At 39.3% G+C, this 20,938-nt stretch overlaps 1 protein-coding gene across 3 annotated transcripts in view; it reads left to right on the top strand.

The window, feature by feature from the left end:
- LOC132404769 (uncharacterized) overlaps positions 1-20,938 on the top strand; it is a 75,850-nt gene that overhangs the window by 13,133 nt on the left and 41,779 nt on the right. For 2 of the 3 annotated variants that reach the window (XM_059989233.1, XM_059989234.1), the window contains exons 6-10: positions 643-805; positions 1,690-1,773; positions 4,691-4,755; positions 12,304-12,381; positions 13,861-13,921. In XM_059989233.1, the coding sequence (XP_059845216.1) occupies positions 643-805; positions 1,690-1,773; positions 4,691-4,755; positions 12,304-12,381; positions 13,861-13,921 (451 nt within the window). The remainder of the gene's footprint in view (positions 1-642; positions 806-1,689; positions 1,774-4,690; positions 4,756-12,303; positions 12,382-13,860; positions 13,922-20,938) is intronic. The other variant, XM_059989235.1, reaches the window with a different exon arrangement.

The raw sequence follows: 20,938 nt of genomic DNA, 5'->3' as shown, positions 1-20,938 counted from the left end.
GTAACCCTGAGGCCACACTTGAGTATCATAAACTGTTTTGCTCCTCTATTTAAGGAAAGGAATATTGCCATGGAAGGCTGTTCAGAGAAAGTTCACCAGGATGATCCTGGATATGGAGTGATAGTCTGATGAGGAAAGGTTAAACAGTTAGGGTCTGTGCTGACTGGAGTTCAGGACAGTGAACAGCAATCTTGCTGAAACATATCGGACTCTCAATGGAGGTGCTTACCAGGAAGGTTGCTTACCCTCATGGGAGAGACTAGTGCCAGAAGCATTGTCTTGGGGTAATGGCACACCCACGTAAAGATTGAAATAAGGAGGGATTTCTTCTCTCACTGGATCATCTTGCTTCAGAAATCTCTGGAGGCTGAATCCTTGAATATATTCAAAACTAAGATAGATGTTTAATTGGCAAGGGACTCAAGAGTTTCTGGGTGAAGAATAGGTAAGTGGACTCAAGGAAAGATTTTTGAATTAAAGGGCATATTCAAGGTGTCAAATGATCTACACAAATCCCTGATTCTCATGGTGTTATGCTGACTACATTTTTCTCATTGACCCCGACTTACTGTTTGAAAGGGGAGTGAATAAATATTCAAGCATGTAATTAAGAATTGACTGTGTGATTTCTATTCCATTTAGATATGAGGCCAAAACAACGGTGGTACGAAAAGGTCACCAGCCTGAGGCCTGCTATTTTGTTGTTACTGGTAGACTAATAGCTCAGTCAAGTGATGGCCTTTCAAGAAATCAAAATCACTTCAGTGAAACTCTGAATGAAATTGAGGAGGGAGATTTGTTTGGGGTGAGATTTCTTGCATCAAGTACTTACCTTCAATGTCTTTATTACCATGATGGGATATATTTTGCTCGTAGTGGAATTTAGTGACATAAGGATAATTTCAGTAAAGCCGTAATGATCTTATTGGATAGTGGAGTAGGTACAAGGGCCGAATGCCTTACTCCAATTCTGATATTCTTTTTATATACATTTCATTCTATAGACATTTACCTGCACTTCTGCATTCACATGTTATTGTCACATATCTATACCACTTTTTTAACCCATTATAATTTGTACGCCCACATCTCTGTTGATAACATCTGTGCAAATTCATCACATTGGTCGCACCATCCTGTCATCAAGTCTTAACGAGTTACCAAAAGTACTTTATTGAAATATTTTTACATAACTTTTCAGTAAGTAGAAATGTGATGTAAAACAAAATTAAATAATCAAAATATCAGATACTTCAAATTTAATTCATTGCAATTACTGATTGAAATTAATTTTGCATATTTCTGCACTTGTGTTAAAGATTTCCCATGAAAGCTTCAATCTTTCCCAGACTTGGTATGTTTACTCTAAAGCCTTTACACACCAGATCTGCAGAATCTATGAAACTATTTTCTTGAAAAATGCATCCATGCCAATAAAGCTCTAATAATCCAGCGCAGTCGTGAGTTTGGTAGTATCAGAATGGAAATTCTTCTGGACTCTTGAATTTCGCTTCTCTTAATACCCTAATATGTTTCTACTTCAATATTTTGACATTACACAGTATTATACTAAGTTTACCTGTTTAAAGTCTGCTTCCCAGTGGAGGAATCATTTTTAAATAATATTGTGAATTCAGAATTTAATAAGAAATTGGTGAACATTTTGACATTTTCTATGTTATTTTCCAGGATGCAGCACTTTTAACCAACATGTCGAGACCTTCCACAATTTTGTGCAGGACTAATGCAGAGCTCCTGCTGATCGGCAAGGAGGTGTGTGTACGTTGGTGAGCTATGGTTACCAGAAGCTTGGCAATGACACAAAAGCAATACGTCAATGTCAGAATCCATCTGTTAATAATCTTACTGAATGAACTCTTGAAGTGTTCTTAAATATTGATAGCTGACTAAAAACATACTTCATGTTGTTTTAGCTAACTAGATAAAAGATATGGTCTGGTTTCCTGGAGACTTCTAACAACAAACCTAAATATTCATCAACTTAAAGGAATCTCTGTTTTCCACATCCATTTTTACAATGCACAACAAATGCATATTTTTGTCAACTAAATATCATTTCTACATTAGATTTTCACCAATAGTCTCACAATTGCTAATTCTATAGGATTTATGAGCATTTAGAAAACCATGGCCTAATTGGGAAGAGCCATTCTGGCTCTGTGAGAGGCAAGTCAAGCCTTACTAACTTGATGGATATTTTGACGAGGTGATGAGGGTGATTGATGAAGGTAGGGCTGTAGATGTTGTCTGCATGGATTTTAGTAAGGTGTAAAATAATGTCCGTCATGGAGGACTCATCCAGAAGATTAAGCTGCATAGGATTAATGGTGAGTTGGATGTTTGGATTCAGAAGACAGGGAGTGGGGGTCAAAGGGACTTATGGTCCATGATCAGTCATGTTCTGCAGGGACTTCTGCTGTTTGTAATGTATATAAATGACCTGGATTAATATGTAGATGGAAGGCAAAGAATGCAGTGGAATATAGATCAGTTGTAGACATGGGCAGAGAGATGGCAGATGGAGCTTAAGCAGGCCAAATGTGAAGTGTTGCACTTTGGTAGGTCAAAGGTGAAGAGACTGTACACTGTTTAGGGTAAGACCCTTAACAGTGTTGATGAGCAGAGGGATCTTGGGGTCCAAGTTCATAGCGCTCTGGAAGTGGCTATGCAGGTTGACTGGGTGGTTAAGAAGGCATTTGGTATGCTTGCTATTATTAGCTGATGTACCAGAGTTCAAAAGTCAGGAAGCTGTTGCTGCTTTATAGAACTCTAGCTTGGCTGCATTTGGCACATTGCATATATTTCTGTTCACCCTACTATAGGAAGGATGTCATGGCCTTGGAGAGGATGCAGAAGAGGTTTACCAATATTTTGCCAGAATTAGAGGGCATGTGCTATAACAAGAGCTTAGACAAAATTAAGTTGTTTTCTCTGGAGCAGCGGAGACAGAGGGGAGATCTGATTGAGGGGTATAAGATTATGAACGGCATTGATAGAGAGACAGTATCTTTTCCCCAGGGTTGAAATCTAATACCAGAAGGCATGCTTAACTGACCATTTCTGAATTAACTACTTTTGTTTGACATGCTGCCCAGTCAGTAGAATTCAATGCTTAAATGCAAGTCCACACAACATTTGTATCATATCAGATTGGGACGTAACTTTGATAGCACCTTGTTGTGAGTCTGAATTAATGAAATCAAGGTTGCATTAAACAAATTACAGTTTACAGTCAGTGTCCACTTTGTGAGGTACACCTGTACACCTGCTCGTTAATGCAAATATCTCATCAGCCAAGCATGTGGCAGCAACTCAATGCATAAAAGCATGCAGACATGGTCAGACCAAACATCAGAATGGGGAAGAAATGTCAGCTAAGTGAATTTAACTGTGGAATGACTGTTAGTGGTAGACCAGTGGTTTGTGTATCTCAGAAACAGCTGGGATTTTCACACACAACAGTCTCTAGGTCCAGAGTTTATAGAGAATGAAGCAAAAAACAGAACACATCAGTGAGTTGCAGTTCGATGAGCAAAAACACTTTGTTAATTAGAATGGCCAGACTGATTCAAGCTGACAGAAAGGCGACAGTAACTCAAATTACAACAGTGGTGTGCAGAAGAGCATCTCTGAAAGCACAACATGCTGAACCTTGAAGGGGATCCAGAAGCAAAGACCACAAACATAGAGGAGGTAACTAATAAAATGGACACTAAGCTGATGTAATTGAAACTTGCCACTTGGGATCAAGCATCATGATAATGAGTTAAGAATCTTGCAGTAGTAGTCAAAGTCAGAAATATTCCTTTAATATTGAAACATTTTTCAATATAACTACATTTTGTATTTTAAACATGCTTTATTGGACAATAATTTTTAATCTGATAAAAACCACACTTGAATTTGTTTGATTTGCTTTGGTTCCTCTGGGTCCTTTGGTTTCCTCTCACAGTCCTAAAACATTCTGGGTAAATTGTCCCCTGTTTGGATTAGGATTAAATTGGGGTTATCTGGGGATGCTGGGCAGTGCAGCTCAAAGGGTTGGGAGGGCCTATTTCATGTTTTATCACTAAATAAATCAATAGATATAAATCATTGCTATACCTGGCATTCGGCATTTGAACAATTCACATCTTAGTTCCAATGGAAGGTCATTGACCTGAAATGTCAGCCCTGTGTTTCTCCCTCTATAGATGCTAATTAATCTGCTGAACATTTCCAACATTTTTTTTGTTTTATTTTATATTTCTAGCACCTGCCATATTTTATTTTTGCTTCAACACATCTATAGGGTACTTTGAATGAATAAAAGATTCTGCAGGTACTCAAACCCAGAAACACACAAAATACTGGAGGAGCTCAGCAGGTCAGGCAGCATTTATGAAAATGAACAAACAGTCAACATTTTAGGCCGAGACCTTCATCAGTTTCTTAAATGAAGCATTTTTCATTCTCCCCTGAAACCAGATTAAGATACAGTGATCTAGAAATTCAGTAACATTAACATGCAGTTTTATAAAAGGTAATTTACAAGAAAAGAATTGGTAGTTTTAAGATTTACAGCTGGTTAACAAGGCTATGAACAAGGTAATGCACAGACATGTAAGATAAGCCAAATTATGTAATTATTTTTTGTTCTTTCTTATATCAATATTTATTTAACTTTCAGGATTTTGAATCAATATTGGCCGGACTTCTTGAACAGCGCTATAGTGTGATCACAGACTTACTGGGGTACTGTAAGATTTTAATTACATTAAATTTTATGCAGTCAGACCAGAAATTTCATAGAAAGCAAGCTTTTGAGGTCAGTGCTACTAATAGTACTGAATATGCTGAGAAAGCATTTCATATTTTGTTCTCATCACGTTTCATTCCATTTGCTCCCAATTCCTTTGTTTGCTGAGTACATCATTTTCCAATTAAATAGCAGATTAAATATTAAACTTTCACATTGCTTTCAAAGCTCATCAGCGTGTCTCCTCTCTTTCTGTTATCATCAGCAACTTTGTTACTACCTACTCAGAATCAGAATCAGAATCAGGCTTATTATCACCGGCATATGTCATGAAATTTAATTTAGTAGCAGTTCAATGCAATACTGTACATAGAAGAAGAAAAAATAATAATAAATAAACAAGTAATAGTAGTAGTAATAATAATAATAATAAATAATAAGTCTATAAATAATAATAAATAAATAAATCACTTTACAGTATACATATATTGAATAGATTAAAATCACGCAAAACAGAAATAATTGTATATTAAAAAATGATCTAGTGTTCATAGGTTCAATGTCCATTTAGGAATCGGATGGCAGAGGGGAAGAAGCTGTTCCTGAATCATTGAGTGTGTGCCTTCAGGCTTCTGTACCTCCTACCTGATGGTAACAGTGAGAAAAGGACATGCCCTGAGAGCTGGAGATTCTTAATAATGGACGCTGCCTATATGAGAAACTGCTCCTTGACGATGTCCTGGGTACTTTGTAGGCTAGCATCCAAGATGGAGGTGACTAGATTTACAACCTTCTGCAGCTTCTTTCGGTCCTGTGCAGTAGCCCCCCCCCCCCCCCCCCCCCAAATACCAGACAGTGATGCAGCCTGTCAGAAAGCTCTCCACGGTACATCTATAGGAGCTTTTGAGTGTATTTGTTGACATACCAAATTTCTTCAAACTCTTAATGAAGCATAGTCACTGTCTTGCCTTCTTTATAACTGTATCAATATGTTGGGACCAGGTTAGGTCCTCAGAGATCTTGATACCCAGAAACTTAAAGCTACTCTCTCTCTCCACTTCTGATCCCTCCATGAAGATTGGACAAAGACTCATTTAAAGAGGCAGATTCCACTGAGGATTTAAAGAAAGTAAGATCAATAGAGGAACCTGGAGATTTTGACAGATAATTCCAGTGCTCATTCAATGATACTTCCAGGCTTGAAAGCAAGGCATCTTGCCTGCCAAACATATTTGACTCTGTTTTAAGTGATCAGCTCTTGAGCATTGGAATTATCTGTCAAAATCTCTAGGCCTCTCTATCGATCCTACTCTCTTTGAATGCTCAGCAGCCCAGCCTCAGGAATGCTCCTTCCATATGAATGATGCTGAATAAATGAACATTTTTCCATCAACCTACTCAACTAACTTGGACTCCAAAACAGAATTTCCTGAGGGAAATTTAAATTTCTTGTTAAGGCCTGAAACAGGTTTGTGTTGTGCAAACTGCTTTTGCCTGAGGAGTTGTGTGGATGAATAATCTGGTACAATAAATCCAGATCACACTGCATGGTAATTGCTTCACCTTCTGCTCTGCTTGTGAAGTCAATGAGATCTAGCATAGCTGGGTTATGATCTGAACTACAAAAATTCTCAAGTACTGCCTGTTGTAGTTGCATTTAATTTGTACTGAAACAGCAACGAAAATTCATTCACAGCACTTAAGCGTGCTGGGACAGTCAACTATTCATCTCCATTAGATGGCATTCAAGGTCAATAGACTGCCAATATTTTATACTTTTGTTGTATTTAGTATTCTTATTAAATTATTTTATATGGACGATATTGAATTTCTTTCAATGTTTAGATTTTCATTAGATATTTAATGTTCAGTTCAATGAACATTAGATATTTAATGTTCAGTTCAATGGTCTTGGCTAAAAAGGTTTTAGGAATGCTGCATTCTCAAGGGACGGTGCTTCTGAAATGAAGGCTGCCTTAGTCAATCAACTGAGGTCAGCTTGATTTCTTTTTCATGAGTGGGTAGAGTTCCATGATTAATACAGCTGGACAGTTGAGGAGTAATAAATCTTAATGGGATACTACCTTATAAAGATCTCAATTTCACAGGTAGAATTCGAATTTGAACACAGGACCACAGGGAACTGCCTGTTTGAATGATACTGGCAGTTACCAAAGGGGGAAAAAGGATACTTGCTCATGACTGTCCCAACCTGAAGTACTTAGAATGGATTTAAATGAGACTTGGAGAGTTGTATTTTGCTTATATGAATCAACTTTAAAACAAACACACTTTATGAAATGTGAAGTATTTGTATCAGTCAGTTTATACTGTTTTTTTTTTCTTTTACACACCAATACCAATAGCTCATAGTGATACTAGCTCAATTCCTCTGTCTCAAGGGATTCGTGATCTGGAAGGCATCACCGGATTGCAAGTTGTTAGAGCGGTAATCAATTAAATGCGATGGAAGGTAGAAGTGGTGCACTGAAACTAAAGGATGCAGCGTGCTTCTCTTTTTCAAGTTAATTTTATTATTTAGCAGTGAGTTCTTTTTGTTTAAACTTTGACGTTTACCAACCCACGGAATTAAACAGTTATTGAATTGCTAGAGTTCATGTTTAATTATCCTTTAAGCAATGGGTAATTTTAACAAGTTTACTTCTTTAAACTGTAACTAAGAGCTTTAATTTTTTGAGCAAACACGAGGAAATCTTCAGATGCTGGAAATTCACACAAAATGCTGGTGGAACACAGCAGGCCAGGTTGGAGGAACAACACCTTATATACCGGCTGGGTAGCCTCCAACCTGATGGCATGAACATTGACTTCTCTAACTTCTGTTAATGCCCCTCCTCCCCTTCTTACCCCATCCCTGACATATTTAGATGTTTGTTTTTTTCTTTCTCTCTCTTCGCCCATCACTCTGCCTGTTCTCCATCTCCCTCTGGTGCTCCCCCCCACTTCTTTCTCCCAAGGCCTCCCGTCCCATGATCCTTTCCCTTCTCCAGCTCTGTATCACTTTCGCCAATCACCTTTCCAGCTCTTAGCTTCATCGCACCCCCTCCGGTCTTCTCCTATCATTTCGCATTTCCCCCTTCCCCGACTACTTTCAAATCACTTAGTACCTTTCCTTTCAGTTAGTCTTGGCGAAGGGTCTCGGCCCGAAACGTCGACAGTGCTTTTCCTTATAGATGCTGCCTGGCCTGCTGTGTTTCACCAGCATTTTGTGTGTGTTGCTTTAATTTTTTCCCTCTGTTATCAAAGTCATCACACCCATTCACAGCAAAGGGTGTGATAACTTTGACAATCCACCAGATGGCGCTTAGGAGCTGCTTGGCTGAAGGGCTGTAACAAACCAAAGGCAAAATGCAAAACTCAGCAGGTCTGACAGCATCTAAGGAAAGGAATAAACAGTCAAAATTTTAGGCCGAGACCTTCATCAGGACTGAAGTATTATTGGCCTAATTAGTCTAGCAATCACATCCTTTTCAAAAGTGAGACAGCACTGAAAATTCAGCGCAGGGCCCCACATTTTGATTCGTTCTCAAGCTTATTAATGTAAGCATGCATTGCATGTTAAAAGATAGAACTAGTCACTGAAATTTTGGAGAACATTGTTGAGACAATGCAGAATGTCTGAGGGTCTGCTCAATGAAGCTCAAGCATGTATCCTGATAAGTTGTGGCATGATTGCACTAGTGGGCAGAACATGCATGACCCAGGGCTAGACTCCCCCTTCACACCACGCAGGGTGAGAATTTGGTGGTGCCAATGTACAAGTTCTCCATGTGGTTGTTGCAGTGTGCGTCTTTGCTATGCCTCACCTGTATGCTTCACTCCCAGTCAAGCTCAACGGCTTTTAAGCGCATTTTGAAAGGGAGAATAGAAGCACAGCTGTGAGGATCCCTGCGGCATCTGATGACCCTGCGATCTCTGTCTCGGAGGCTGGTGTCAGGCTATCTTTCAGAGGGTGAACCCTTGCAAGGCAGCCTGGTAAGGCTCTGAAAACCTGTGCCAACCAACTGGCGGGAGTATTCAAATATGTTTTCAATCTCTCACTGCTACTGTTGGGAGTTCCCACCTGCTTCAAAAGGACAACAATTATACCAGTGGCCAAGAAGAGCAGTGTGAGCTGTTTCAGTGACTGTTGTCCAGTAGCACTCACATCTACAGTGATGAAATGCTTTGAGAGGTTGGTCATGGTTAGAAACAACACCTGTTTCAAGAAGGACCTGGACCCACTGCAATTTGCCAATGGCCACAATAGGTCTCCAGCAGATGCGATCTCACTGGCTCTCCATGCAACCTTGGATCACCTAGGCAACACAAATTCCTATGTCAGGATGATTATAGCTCAGCATTTAACACCATCCTTCCTATAGCCCTGATTGAAAAGCTACAGAACCCAGGCCTCTGTGCCTCCCTCTGCAAATGGATCTTCGACTTCCAGACCAGAAGAATTAACATCTCTACTTCACTGACAATTAACACAGGTGCTCCACAGGGATGTGTGTTTTGCCCACTGCTCTGCTCTCTCTACACCCGTAACTATGTGCATCAAACAGCATCTATAAATTTGCTGATGATACAACCATTGCTGGCAAAATTTCAGATGGTGACGAAAAAAGCATGGAAGCATAGAAAACCTACAGCACAGTACAGGCCCTTCAGTCCACAAAGTTGTGCCAAACACGACCCTACCTTAGAAATTACTAGGCTTACTTGTAGCCCATGACACAGGGCTAAATGAACACATAGACACAGAAAGCTACAGTACTTGAAGAAGTACAACCCAGGTCATACATGGTCCAAACAGAAGAAGCAGCAGTGTTAAGGAGAAATCACAAAGGCCTCAAGAAAGAGCCAACTTCAGAGTATCAGTTAACTGATGCAGATCAGACAAAACATGGAAATAAACAAAACACAAGAGTTGTATGAACCACTTCGAAGGTCTACTGGTGTTTGTAAACCCCCAGAGAGACTGATAGAGACATGTTAAATTATGCATTTGTTTTGATTAATGTTGCTAATTGTTTTCTTATAAAGGAAAGGAATATGTGGTGATACCATGTGTCATGTGTCAGAACATGATTGGACAGAGTTTTGGAGCATGCGCAGAAATGAGGGGATGATCTAGAAACTTGTATGGTTAAAACGTGATTGCTGTATGCTGTTAAATAAAAGTTCTAGTTATGTTCTTCCAGAATATGGTTTGTTCTTAGTAACTCACGGTACGTATAAAGAACACAACATCAGCGATTCAGGAACACCTTCTTCCCCTCTGCCATCCAATTTCTAAATTGATATTAACCCAATGAACACTGTGTCACGACTTTTCTATTTCTGCTATTTTGTACGACTTACTTTAACTTAACTATTTAATAGACATATATATTTAATATAACTTATTTATTTTTCTCTATATTTATTTATCCTGTATTTCATTGCACTGCTGCTGTGATGTTAACAAATTTCTCACCATATGCCAGTGATATTAAATCTGATTCTAATTCTGTTTGCCTCTGTGAAGGGAACATTACAGGTCAAGAAAAGAGAAAGATTAAAGACAACATTTTCCAAATAGATTCGATACTGCTTTGTACTGAAGTTACAATCGTAATACTGGATTGTACTGAAGTTTTGAAAAATCAGTTAACTGTTCCCAAAATATTATTGGTTAAAAGTAACATTAGTAAGCTGGTCAAGAGAAAGTAAATGGAAAATGAAATAGCAAGAACTAACTGGAAAACAAATGATCTCAAGAGTATTTAGAAATCTATAAGTGCATTTAAAGAGGATGAATATTAATCAGTGTTAAATTTAGAGGTAATTACCAATTTAGTGTCTGAATATATGTTATAATGATATGAATCATTATAATTGACACTGTTGTGCCTTGAAATGTGATGCATTTCCCGAGTAAAGAGTGACATGATGTGGTTCTTATGAGAAGTCCACTTTGTTAGAAGAGGTACAACTGCACTGTGTGACGATGCAGATTTGATGCAAGCATTTCACCATAAACTTTTTCTGACAAGGTTCTCCTCAGGCAGATCCCTTATGTTAGGCAACTATGGACAAAGTCAATAACTTAAGGTTGGTAGACAGCCTCTACAGAGATTTTGTTTAAGCAAGGGAGAAAACCTTCCCACGTGAAGAGATCTGTCTCATTGAAACATACAATGGTTACTAATATGAAGCTAGACATATAAACTGCTTTCTCTCTATAGATGTCTATCTTGCTGAATACTTCTAGCATGTTTTGTTTTTATTTAAAGTTCCAGTAATTGTGAAGTTACCTTTAGCCATAACTTCTCACTTTTGTAGAATGCAAACTCTTGGGTAGCACCATTTTTTAATTAATGTATTATTAGATAAGAATTATGGAGTGCAATTGACAGGCTTGATTGCTAGGAACTTCCCCTCATGAACAGGGGGGACTAGACTTCGCCTTTAGCTTTCCTTTAAAGCTATTAATCTTGCTTTGAAAACTTTAAGAGATTCTCCAAAGCAATATACTGTAGGTGCCATTAAATAGTAGACATAAAGTTAATAGTTGTGTAAGTTTAGGCTCTCATATTTTGTTTTTGAAAAACGAACTTTTTAAAAAATGTTCCTTTCTCCACTGATGATTGGATTGCATTTACTGTGTGACTCAACTATATTTAGGATGCCAATAATCAAAGATATGCTTTCTGCCTAGCATTGAAAATAAGTAAGTTATAGTTCAATTTTAGACATTCACTCTTAACTATGGCAAATAGTTTCAGAAGGCCTTTGACAAGGTGCCACACACAAGGCTGCTAACCAAGTTAAGAGCCCGTGGTATTACAGGCAAGCTACTAAGATGATTAGAGCATTGGCTGATTGGTAGGAGGCAGTGATATAGTAGATGACCCCAACAGATTCACAGGTGAAGTGTCACTTCACCCGAAAGGACTGTTTGGGGCCCTGGATGGTAGTGAGGGAGGAGGTGTAAGCGGCCGGTGGAGCATTTGTTCCGTTTGCAAGAATAAATGCCTGGAGGGAGATCAATGGAGAGGGACGAAAGGATGAATGGACAAGGGAGTCACTGAGTATGTTCATATCAGAACTTGATGATCTTTGGAAACTGAGTATCAAGGGTCAGTGCAGGAAAGTGGTCAAAAACGAGTGGTGACCTTATTGAAAAGGATAACAAATGCAAAAATGGAATGACTGACTTCTGCTTTTCACATACTATTTTGATTTTCTTCTTTGCTTTATAGTGTGTTGCTGTGCAGTGTGATTTATCTCATGGTTTAGACTTCAGTACAGGTCATGATTTTTATCATTTATAATGCAGATCCAAAACAGTAAACACAAAACCTATACAGTATGATGATAGTAATTGCATTACTTTTGTACATTCCATTGAAATCATGAGGGAACTGGTGATGACAACATTAAAATCAATGAAGCAGAAGAGCTATATCCTCTAAAGTATATTATTAGTTTCTAAAAAAAAGCTTGTCCTTATGTAAGTATCAGTATCCAGTTATTACTAATCATATTTCTAACAGGTCACTCCCAATATTTACATCTTGGACAGCAGAAAAACTGACAATGCTTTCCCACAGTTCCCTGCTACGGTACTACAGGTTGGAAATTTGTTTTGCTGTGACTAAAAAGTAGTCTTTCTTAAAATCGTCAATAATGCGACTTCTGAAATTATTAAAATATATAGGCTGTTAAGTTTGTAGAAATGTCATTAATACATAAATAGACATTTTTTGGTTTTCCTTATAGAGGACATTATTTTCCTTTCCTGATTTTCTGAGAGTGATATTTTTAAATCCTTGCTTTCTCCCTGTTTGGCTCCTCCCTTCAGTAACATTTGTTGATAAGGAGAGTCATGGTATTATTAACCCTGAAACACATCACTTATATGTTTGTCTTTGGATAATGAATATTATACACTACACAGATATAATGAATTCTGTAAAGCCAGAAACTACCATTAAGGATGATTTATACTTGTGCATCGCATCTACGCTGTAGGTACCACGTACCCTACGCTGTACCCTACACTGTAGGTTGACGTGCACCTCCCCAAAAAAGTAACTTATGCATTGCAACGATGCAGACCGCAACAACTGTGATTGGTCCACTTGGTAGCATCGCACTTCCTCCTACACATTTCAGGTTGCTTTTTCTCCACCATGTTTGTAGGCTGTGCGTACACCGATATGAACTAGATGAACAAAGCCGTCAAATCTACCTGCTGACATGCGAAAATGTTTGAAATGCATTTCCTTGTCCATGTCTCTCATGAAGAAACTCAACACAGTGCCATTGAAACCCCACCAACTAGCGTTTAGGTGCACACCAACACATACTCGCTAGGGCATAGAGCGACACAGAAGTGAAAATCAGGGCTACCACGTAGGCTGCGGCGTAGCCCCTACACACAAGTATAAATCAGCCTTTAGCTTGACATCCAGGCACACGTTCAACCCAGTAAGTATTATTGGTTAGTCTGTGATTGCCATTTTTGTCTTTTTTTATAAATTTATTGGACTTCGCATGAAATTAATACGGGTACAGTCGCACAATGACACTTAAGCTGATATCACCTATTTTACATCACCCCTGAAAAATATAATTTACTGTGTATTTGAGAAATTTCACAGGTTTCAATGCTCAAAGTCCTTGAGACCTGCAGACTAATTATCAAATTATTAAATATCTAATGAAATATTATTGATTCTTTAAATCTAAATGTATAAATAAGATTTTTTTTCCAACTATTTTAATGTTAACAGTCATCTGCAATTACAGAGAAAATACTGTGTCAGCAGATAGAATCATTCCACGCAATGATGTGGAACATTGATTTCAGTGAGTACCTCATAAAAGCGAAAGAGCACATAACAGCATGCAATTTGAGAGTGTGATATGGGAGCACAGCAGTATTTCGAGGAACTTATATTGGCTGCTGATATCCTGGCAGTTCCTAATTACAGAACAGTTCAACGACCATCAATAGCAACTTCCGATCCTGCAGAACATTTGACAATTGAACTTAAATCACTATTTTCCACGCAGCTTGTACAATTATGTTTCTGGTTCTTTCACAGATCAGGAACAGCAGTTGTTCCAGAAAGCTGCAACTCGTGTTTCATAGTTATTGTTAAATCAGTAAGTACAATTTAGTCCTTCACATCTTTCAGAGTTAGACAACATGCAGTGTTGTATTAGGCAAAGTAATTAAAGTGATTAGGGTGTAAAGATAACCATAATGTGCATCATTTGATTAATTAAACAGAATGGATTAGAAATTGCACAGACCATATAAACATGCACTAAAGTAATGATACACAGAGCCTTTGAATGGAGATTACTGGGAAGTGATTTTCAAATGTGCACAGCATGAAATTCTTGGGCCTGTAACACAGTTTCTCACGTTAACCATGTGTAATTATTGGAGTTGAAAATAAAGCACAAATTTACTTATATGATTCCTCTCCATGAACATAGAAACATAGAAAACCTACAGCACAATACAGGCCCTTTGGCCCACAAAGCTGTGCAGAATATGTACTTACATTAGAACTACCTATGGTTACCCATAGCCTTCTATTTTTCTAAGCTCCATGTATCTATCCAGGAGTCTCTTAAAAAACCCTATTGTTTCCGCCTCCACCGCCTCCGCCAGCAGCCCATTCCATGCACTCCCCACTCTCTGCTTAAAAAAACAACTTACCCCTGATATCTCCTCTGTACCTACTTTCAAGCACCTTAAAACCATGCCTTCTCATGCTAGCCATTTCAGCGCTGGGAAAAAGCCTCTCACTATTCACATGATCAATGCTGCTCATTATCTTGTACACATCTATCAGGTCACCTCTCATCCTCTGTCACTCCAGGGAGAAAAGGCTGAGTTCACTCAACCTATTCTCATAAGGTGTGCTTCCCAATCCAGGCAACATCCTTGTAAATCTCCTCTGCACCCTTTCTATGGTTTCCACATCCTTCCTGTAGTGAGGCAACCAGAATTGAGCACAGTACTCCAAGTGGGGTCTGACCAGGGTCCTATATAGCTGCAACATTACCTCTCGGCTCTTAAACTCAATCCCACTATTGATAAAGACCAATTCACCGTTTGCCTTCCTAACCACAGAGTCAACCTGCTCGCAGCTTTGAGTGTCTTACAGACTCGGACCCCAAGTTCCTCTGATCCTCCACGCTGCCAAGAGTCTTACCATTAATGCTATATTCTGCCATCATATTTGACCTGCCAAAATGAACCACCTCACACTTATCTGGGTTGAACTCCATCTGCCACTTCTCAGCCCAGTTTTGCATCCTATCGATGTCCCGCTGTAACCTCTGACAGTGCCCCACGCCATGCTCAACACCCCCAACCTTTGTGCCATTAGCAAATTTACTAACCCATCCCTCCACTTCCTCATGCTGGTCATTTATAAAAATCACAAAGAGTAGGGGTACCAGAACAGATCACTCAGGCACTCCACTGTTCACCGACCTTCAAACAGAATATGACCCGTCTACAACCACTCTTTGTCTTCTGTGGGCAAGCCAGTTCTGGATCCACAAAGCAATGTCCCCTTGGATCCCATGCCTCCTTACTTTCTCAATAAGCCTTGCATAAGGTACCTTGTCAAATGCCTTGCTGAGATCCATATACACTACATCTACTGCTCTTCCTTCATCAATGTGTTTAGTCACATCCTCAAAAAATCCAATCAGGCTCGTAAGGCATGACCTGCCCTTGACAAAGCCATGCTGACTATTCCTAATCATATTATGCCTCTCCAAATGTTCATAAATCCTGCCTCTCAGGATCTTCTCTATCAACTTACCCACCACTGACTTGGGGGTTTTTAGGCTAGCTCTTCCTAACTGAAAGTAGCAGGGTTGGGATTCGAGGTTGAGGTAGGCTGTGGGGGGGGGGGGGGGGGCATCTGACAATGAGTTGTGTGCAGTTTCCATAATATTCATAACACAGGCCTAGGAAACTTGCTTCTCAATTTCTCAACTGAGCATTAAAAGTTCCAAGTCTAAAGTAAAGTAAGTACATACATGTCACTACATACAACCCCGAGTTTGTTTTTCTGCCGGCATACTTAGCAAATCTAAAGAACAGTAACTGTAAACAGGATCAATGGACAACAAGCTGTGCAATGCCCTTCCAGTATGGTCTCATTGTTACAGTAGAGGAGGCCATGGACTGACATGTTGGAATAGGAAGTGGAATTGTGGCCACTGGGAGATCCCACTTTCTCTGGTGGATTGAGCATAGATGGTTGGTGAAGTGGTCTCTCAATCTATGTTGGATCTCACCAATATACAGGAGGCCACACTGGAAGCATTGGATGTAGTAGATGACTCCAACTGTCTCACAGGTGAAGTGTCTCCTCACCTGAAAGGACTGTCTGGGGCCCTGGATGGTCGTGAGGGAGGAGGTGTAGCTCTTGTTCTGCTTGCTGGAGTGAAATCAGTGGGGAGGGGCAAAAGAATGAATGGACAAGGGAGTCGTGTTGGGAGCGATCCTTGTAGAAAGTGGGGGGCGGGGGAGGGAAAGATGTGCTTGATGGTTGGATCCTGTTGGAGATGGTGGAAGTTATGGAGAAGTTACACCACACTGATTTCTCAACCTTCTGGTATTGCCCGCCTCTACAATTCCCTATTCCCATTTCCCCCTCACTCCCTATCTCCCTACCTGCACGTCACCTCCTTTTGGTGCTCCTCTCCTTTTTTATTTCTTCCATGACCTTCTGTCCTTCTGCTATCAGATTTCCCCTTTCTCCAGTTCTGTATCTCTTTCACCAATCAACTTCCCAACTGTTTACTTCACCCCTTCCCCACCCCCATTTCACCTACCACCTTGTGTTTCCTCCTCCCCTCATCCCACCTTCTTAATCTGACTCCTCATCTGTTCTCTCCAGTCTTCCTGATGAAGGGTCTTGGCCCGAAACATCAACTGTACACTTTTCCTAAAAAAAATGTCATGTTATTGACATTGGTTCATTGTGCTGGTTGATGTCCATTAAAATTAAGAGATATTTGTCTAAAATGGTTTAAATCATGCTAAAGTAAACAGGAGCAAATTTGCACCACAATATTTAAAAGCAGAAATTTCTTCATAAATCAGACAGCTGTGCCCCTATTAGTCTCTTTAAAAGCGCCGTGGGTTCTATCACATCTTTTAGTTAACAGCACATTACCACACAAGGACGTGTGATCATTGATATTGTAAGTTCTAATTTTTGTAAGTTGACTACAAGTTAGAAAAGTGGCCTATGATAGGGAGTTCACCTGTTCTGGCACCTGACAAGTAAGGTTTGACTGAATTTTACAATGGGCATCTCTCTCTCCTCCCTCTCCTTCTCCCTCTCCCTCCCTCCCCCACCCCCCAAATAGATTTCCTATTTAGGGCCTTTTTGCAAGAAGTTTTTTCTTTGCAGTATGATTGATCTGGGGCTGCAGATAAAGTAAGCAACTGTTTCCAAAGGCTTATAGCCTATCATACATGGCGTCAGTCATGCGTGAGAGAAGCTCACAATGAAGAGGTATCATTGTGCACACCGCTGCTCTCTCTGCTGTTGCCGACCATTTAGGTCTTTCTGCAGAGGATGGATAGCTCTAATAAAGTTTTAATGACTGGTTGACTTCTAGCTGGCAGGGAACAGAAAAGTTACTGTTATTAGAAAACTCAGAAACAGGGAGGAGAGGATTATGGGTAGACTATTCAGCCATTTATGCACCAACAACATAATCATGGCTCCTTATTCATTACAGACCCTTATGCTGCCTTCTCTCAGTATCCTATGACTCCTTTAGCATTAAAAGTATATTTACCCCTTTTTGAATAGATCTAATGTTTTGACTTCATCTGCCTTCTACAGTAGAGAATTCTACAAGGTCACCACCTTCTGGGTGCAAACATTTTACCTGAGCCCAGATCCCTGCATTTTGAGACTGTGAGCTCGTGGTCTCCAGCCACTGGGAACTCCCTTCTGGTGCCCTGTCTGTTTGAATTTAATATGTTTTTTATGAGATCCCCTTTCATCCTTCTGTACCCTAGTGAATGTAGACTGAATCTTTCCTTGTACATCAATGTTGCCCTCCCAGGAATCAGCTTGGTAAACTGTCACTTCCTCAGATAGGCAGACTAAAGTTGCACAAAGAGGTCTCACCATGGCCCTGACCAGCTGCAGAATTATAGTGTATATAGATTTCTGCACTCCTTTGACACAATTTATTTATTTTTGAAAGTTATAGTAATTTTTTATGTTTTGTACTATACAGCAAATGGTTCTCTCTTACCGATTCTACTAGCTGCAACCTCAAGAAAAATTCAAATAGATTTGTTTGGTTTTATTTCACTTTTGAAACCAATACTTACTTTGTTCAGTCACATTAATACTTTTCACATGCACTATAATTGCAACTTTTATCATTGATACTAACATTTTTCCATTGACTGACATGAAGGATATTCGTCTGTAATTCTCTATTTTTTCCTCTTTCCTTAGTTAAAAAAATAAAATTTGCCAGCTGCGATCTGTATGAATTGTTCCAGAGTTTAAAGAATATTGAACGATAACTGCCAATGCATCCATCATTTGCAGGGCTTCTTCCTCCAGTATTGGGGAATAATAGATCACTAGGCCTTGGGGATTTGTTATTCTTTAGTTCCACTAATTTCTCCAGCACTATTTCTTTAGTGGTCATGACTTCATTCAATCCTTCCCTTGCTGTTGGTTCTTGAACATATCTGAGAGGTTACTCGTGCCCTGCTTTGTGAAGACTGAATCGAAGTATGTGTAATTGGTGGGTTCCAGGAAGTTCAATGCCTTGCTTGGGTGCAAATGGTGGAGAGTTCACTGTTAGGAGTGTATGACTAAACCCGAGTCCTCTGCAGTGGTGCTCCTCATTTACAGCTCTGGTTACCTTATTCCATTCTGTCAGTGTGGAGTTTGCATGTTGGCCCTCGGATATTAGGCTCTATAATGAGTCAACCATCATAGCCAGGGAAGTGATGAACCCCTCCTGCTAAACTGTTTGAGATAATTTATTTTTTATTCTTTTTTACTTCTCTTCTAATATTTGTATATTTGTTACTGTGCACTTCTAATATTTGTTTATTTGTTACCTGTGCCACTGTGACACAGTGATATCATTTGGGATCAATAAAGTATCTATCTATCTTCTTTCTGTGACTACCTGAGGTTCCTCTTCTGTCCCAAAGACTCGTGAGTCAGTAAGTTAATTGGTCATGGTAAATTATCCCTTGAGTGTATGCAAGAGGCAGAATTTGGGCGCACTGTGGGGAAAAATAAAATGGGATTAGTACAGGATTAGTGTTGGTTATCATGGGCATGATAGGTCAAAGGGTAACACACACAAAATGCTGAAGGAATGCAGCAGGTCAGGCCCCATCTGAAGAAAGGATTAAATGGTCAACATTTTGGGCTGAGACTCTTTGTCAGAATTGAATGAAGGGTCTCGATAGAGATATTAAAGCTGGTAATCTCTTTGCTGAAAGCAACTAAGATTGCTTTGACACATATAATTTATAAGAAATAATCTCCGGCCTTTGCATGTTTTTGCAAACTTGCCTTGCTTTCATTGGGAAAAGTTGCACCTATGTTTGTTGTTAAGTACTGTTCTGACTCCTCTTCAATAGACTGATTTTTGAGTAAATTGACCTTGTTATAAACTAATTGTCCTGAAGTCAGATGTAAGCTAATGGCCAGTATAACTCACTGACTGATGGAAAGTTATCAATAAGAGATATATTTGGAAATAGGTCCAAAATTGTGAGCTATCTATCAATCATGGTGCCCAGCAAGAAGACCTGGTTGAACTTAGCTGGGCCAAAGGGCATTCAAATATATTGGGCACTTAGCACCACTATATTTATGATTGTTGTGCCAGTTTTATGTCTCCAAAACAATCAAAATATAATAAATTTTTACTCCAATAAATCATCTTATTGAGTTAGAGCAGCATCAACCGTTATGGTAACAGAAGAGCAAAGGCAACAGATAAGCCACTGTGTTAATGAAATGATAAGAGTCTGAGACATAACTCGACATTGTCATGGGAGGGAACAAATTGTGTAGAAAACTCATGAAAAAATCAAAGCAAGGGAAAGATTGCTTCATTACAGTGCAAAGTGGTTTATGTTTCCTGGAGTTAGAAGCTCAGAAAGGAACAATGCTTTAGCTAATACTATTGGATATGACAAGGCATACCACAGACTTACACATGGGGGCTGAAATAAAGTATTTTATTTAATTTGCAACCTGGTAAACCTTTAATTAAACATTGTAAAAGAAGCAGAAATTGAGAATCAGACTCCAGCACCTTGCAGTGAAATACTAAAAATTCTGCTTAGTTTGAAAATTAATATAATGGTTCAGCCGCTTGTTAAATGAAAATAAAATTTGTAAGAAGTAGTAACAGGCAGCTGAGCAGATAATGTGCATTTTATTACAGGCTAGGCCAAAGTTAAAGTTGCTCTGTGCTTTAGTGTTCCCTTCACATTGCGGAAGGTATCTCTTGTGACTTGTTTTATTTATTTTTATTATTATTTTTGAGATACCACACAATAATAGGCCCTTCCGGCCCAACGACCTCACACCATCCTATTACAGCCATGTGACCTACTAACCGGTATGTCTTTGGAATATGGGAGGAAACTGGAGCACTTGGAGAAAACTTATGGGGTGAACATACAAACTCATTTCAGACAGCGATGGCAATTGAACCCAGGTTGCCTACGTGGTAATAGCGGTATGCTAACCGCTATGCTACTGTTTCAAACTTATTCTGGAAAAGGAACATCAGAACACAAGAACATACATAGGTTTGAAATTTTGTGGAATATTGGTAGCTTGGGTTGGCTATTTGGAGGTTTGTTTGACCACTGAGCTTGACAAAATGTTTGCAGACATTTTGGCTCCAATTGAGAAACTATCATCAGTGTACAGTTGAGGATGTTGTCTCCTCAGAATGCCAGCTTATATACTCTGGGATTTTACTGATAAAATGTCCTGATCTGGTATGGTTCAAAACACTGAATGGTTTAGTAGTAGAAGATCCGATTTCTAGGGAAGTCTGTTGGAAGTCATTGTAGGTTAATTGGTCACGACCGTCAAAGCCAGCCAGACAGAATCTTCTACT

This window comes from Hypanus sabinus, chromosome 14, assembly GCF_030144855.1.
Source record: "Hypanus sabinus isolate sHypSab1 chromosome 14, sHypSab1.hap1, whole genome shotgun sequence".
NCBI classification, from domain to species: Eukaryota; Metazoa; Chordata; class Chondrichthyes; order Myliobatiformes; family Dasyatidae; genus Hypanus; species Hypanus sabinus.
This window is presented reverse-complemented; position numbering and strand designations above follow the sequence as displayed.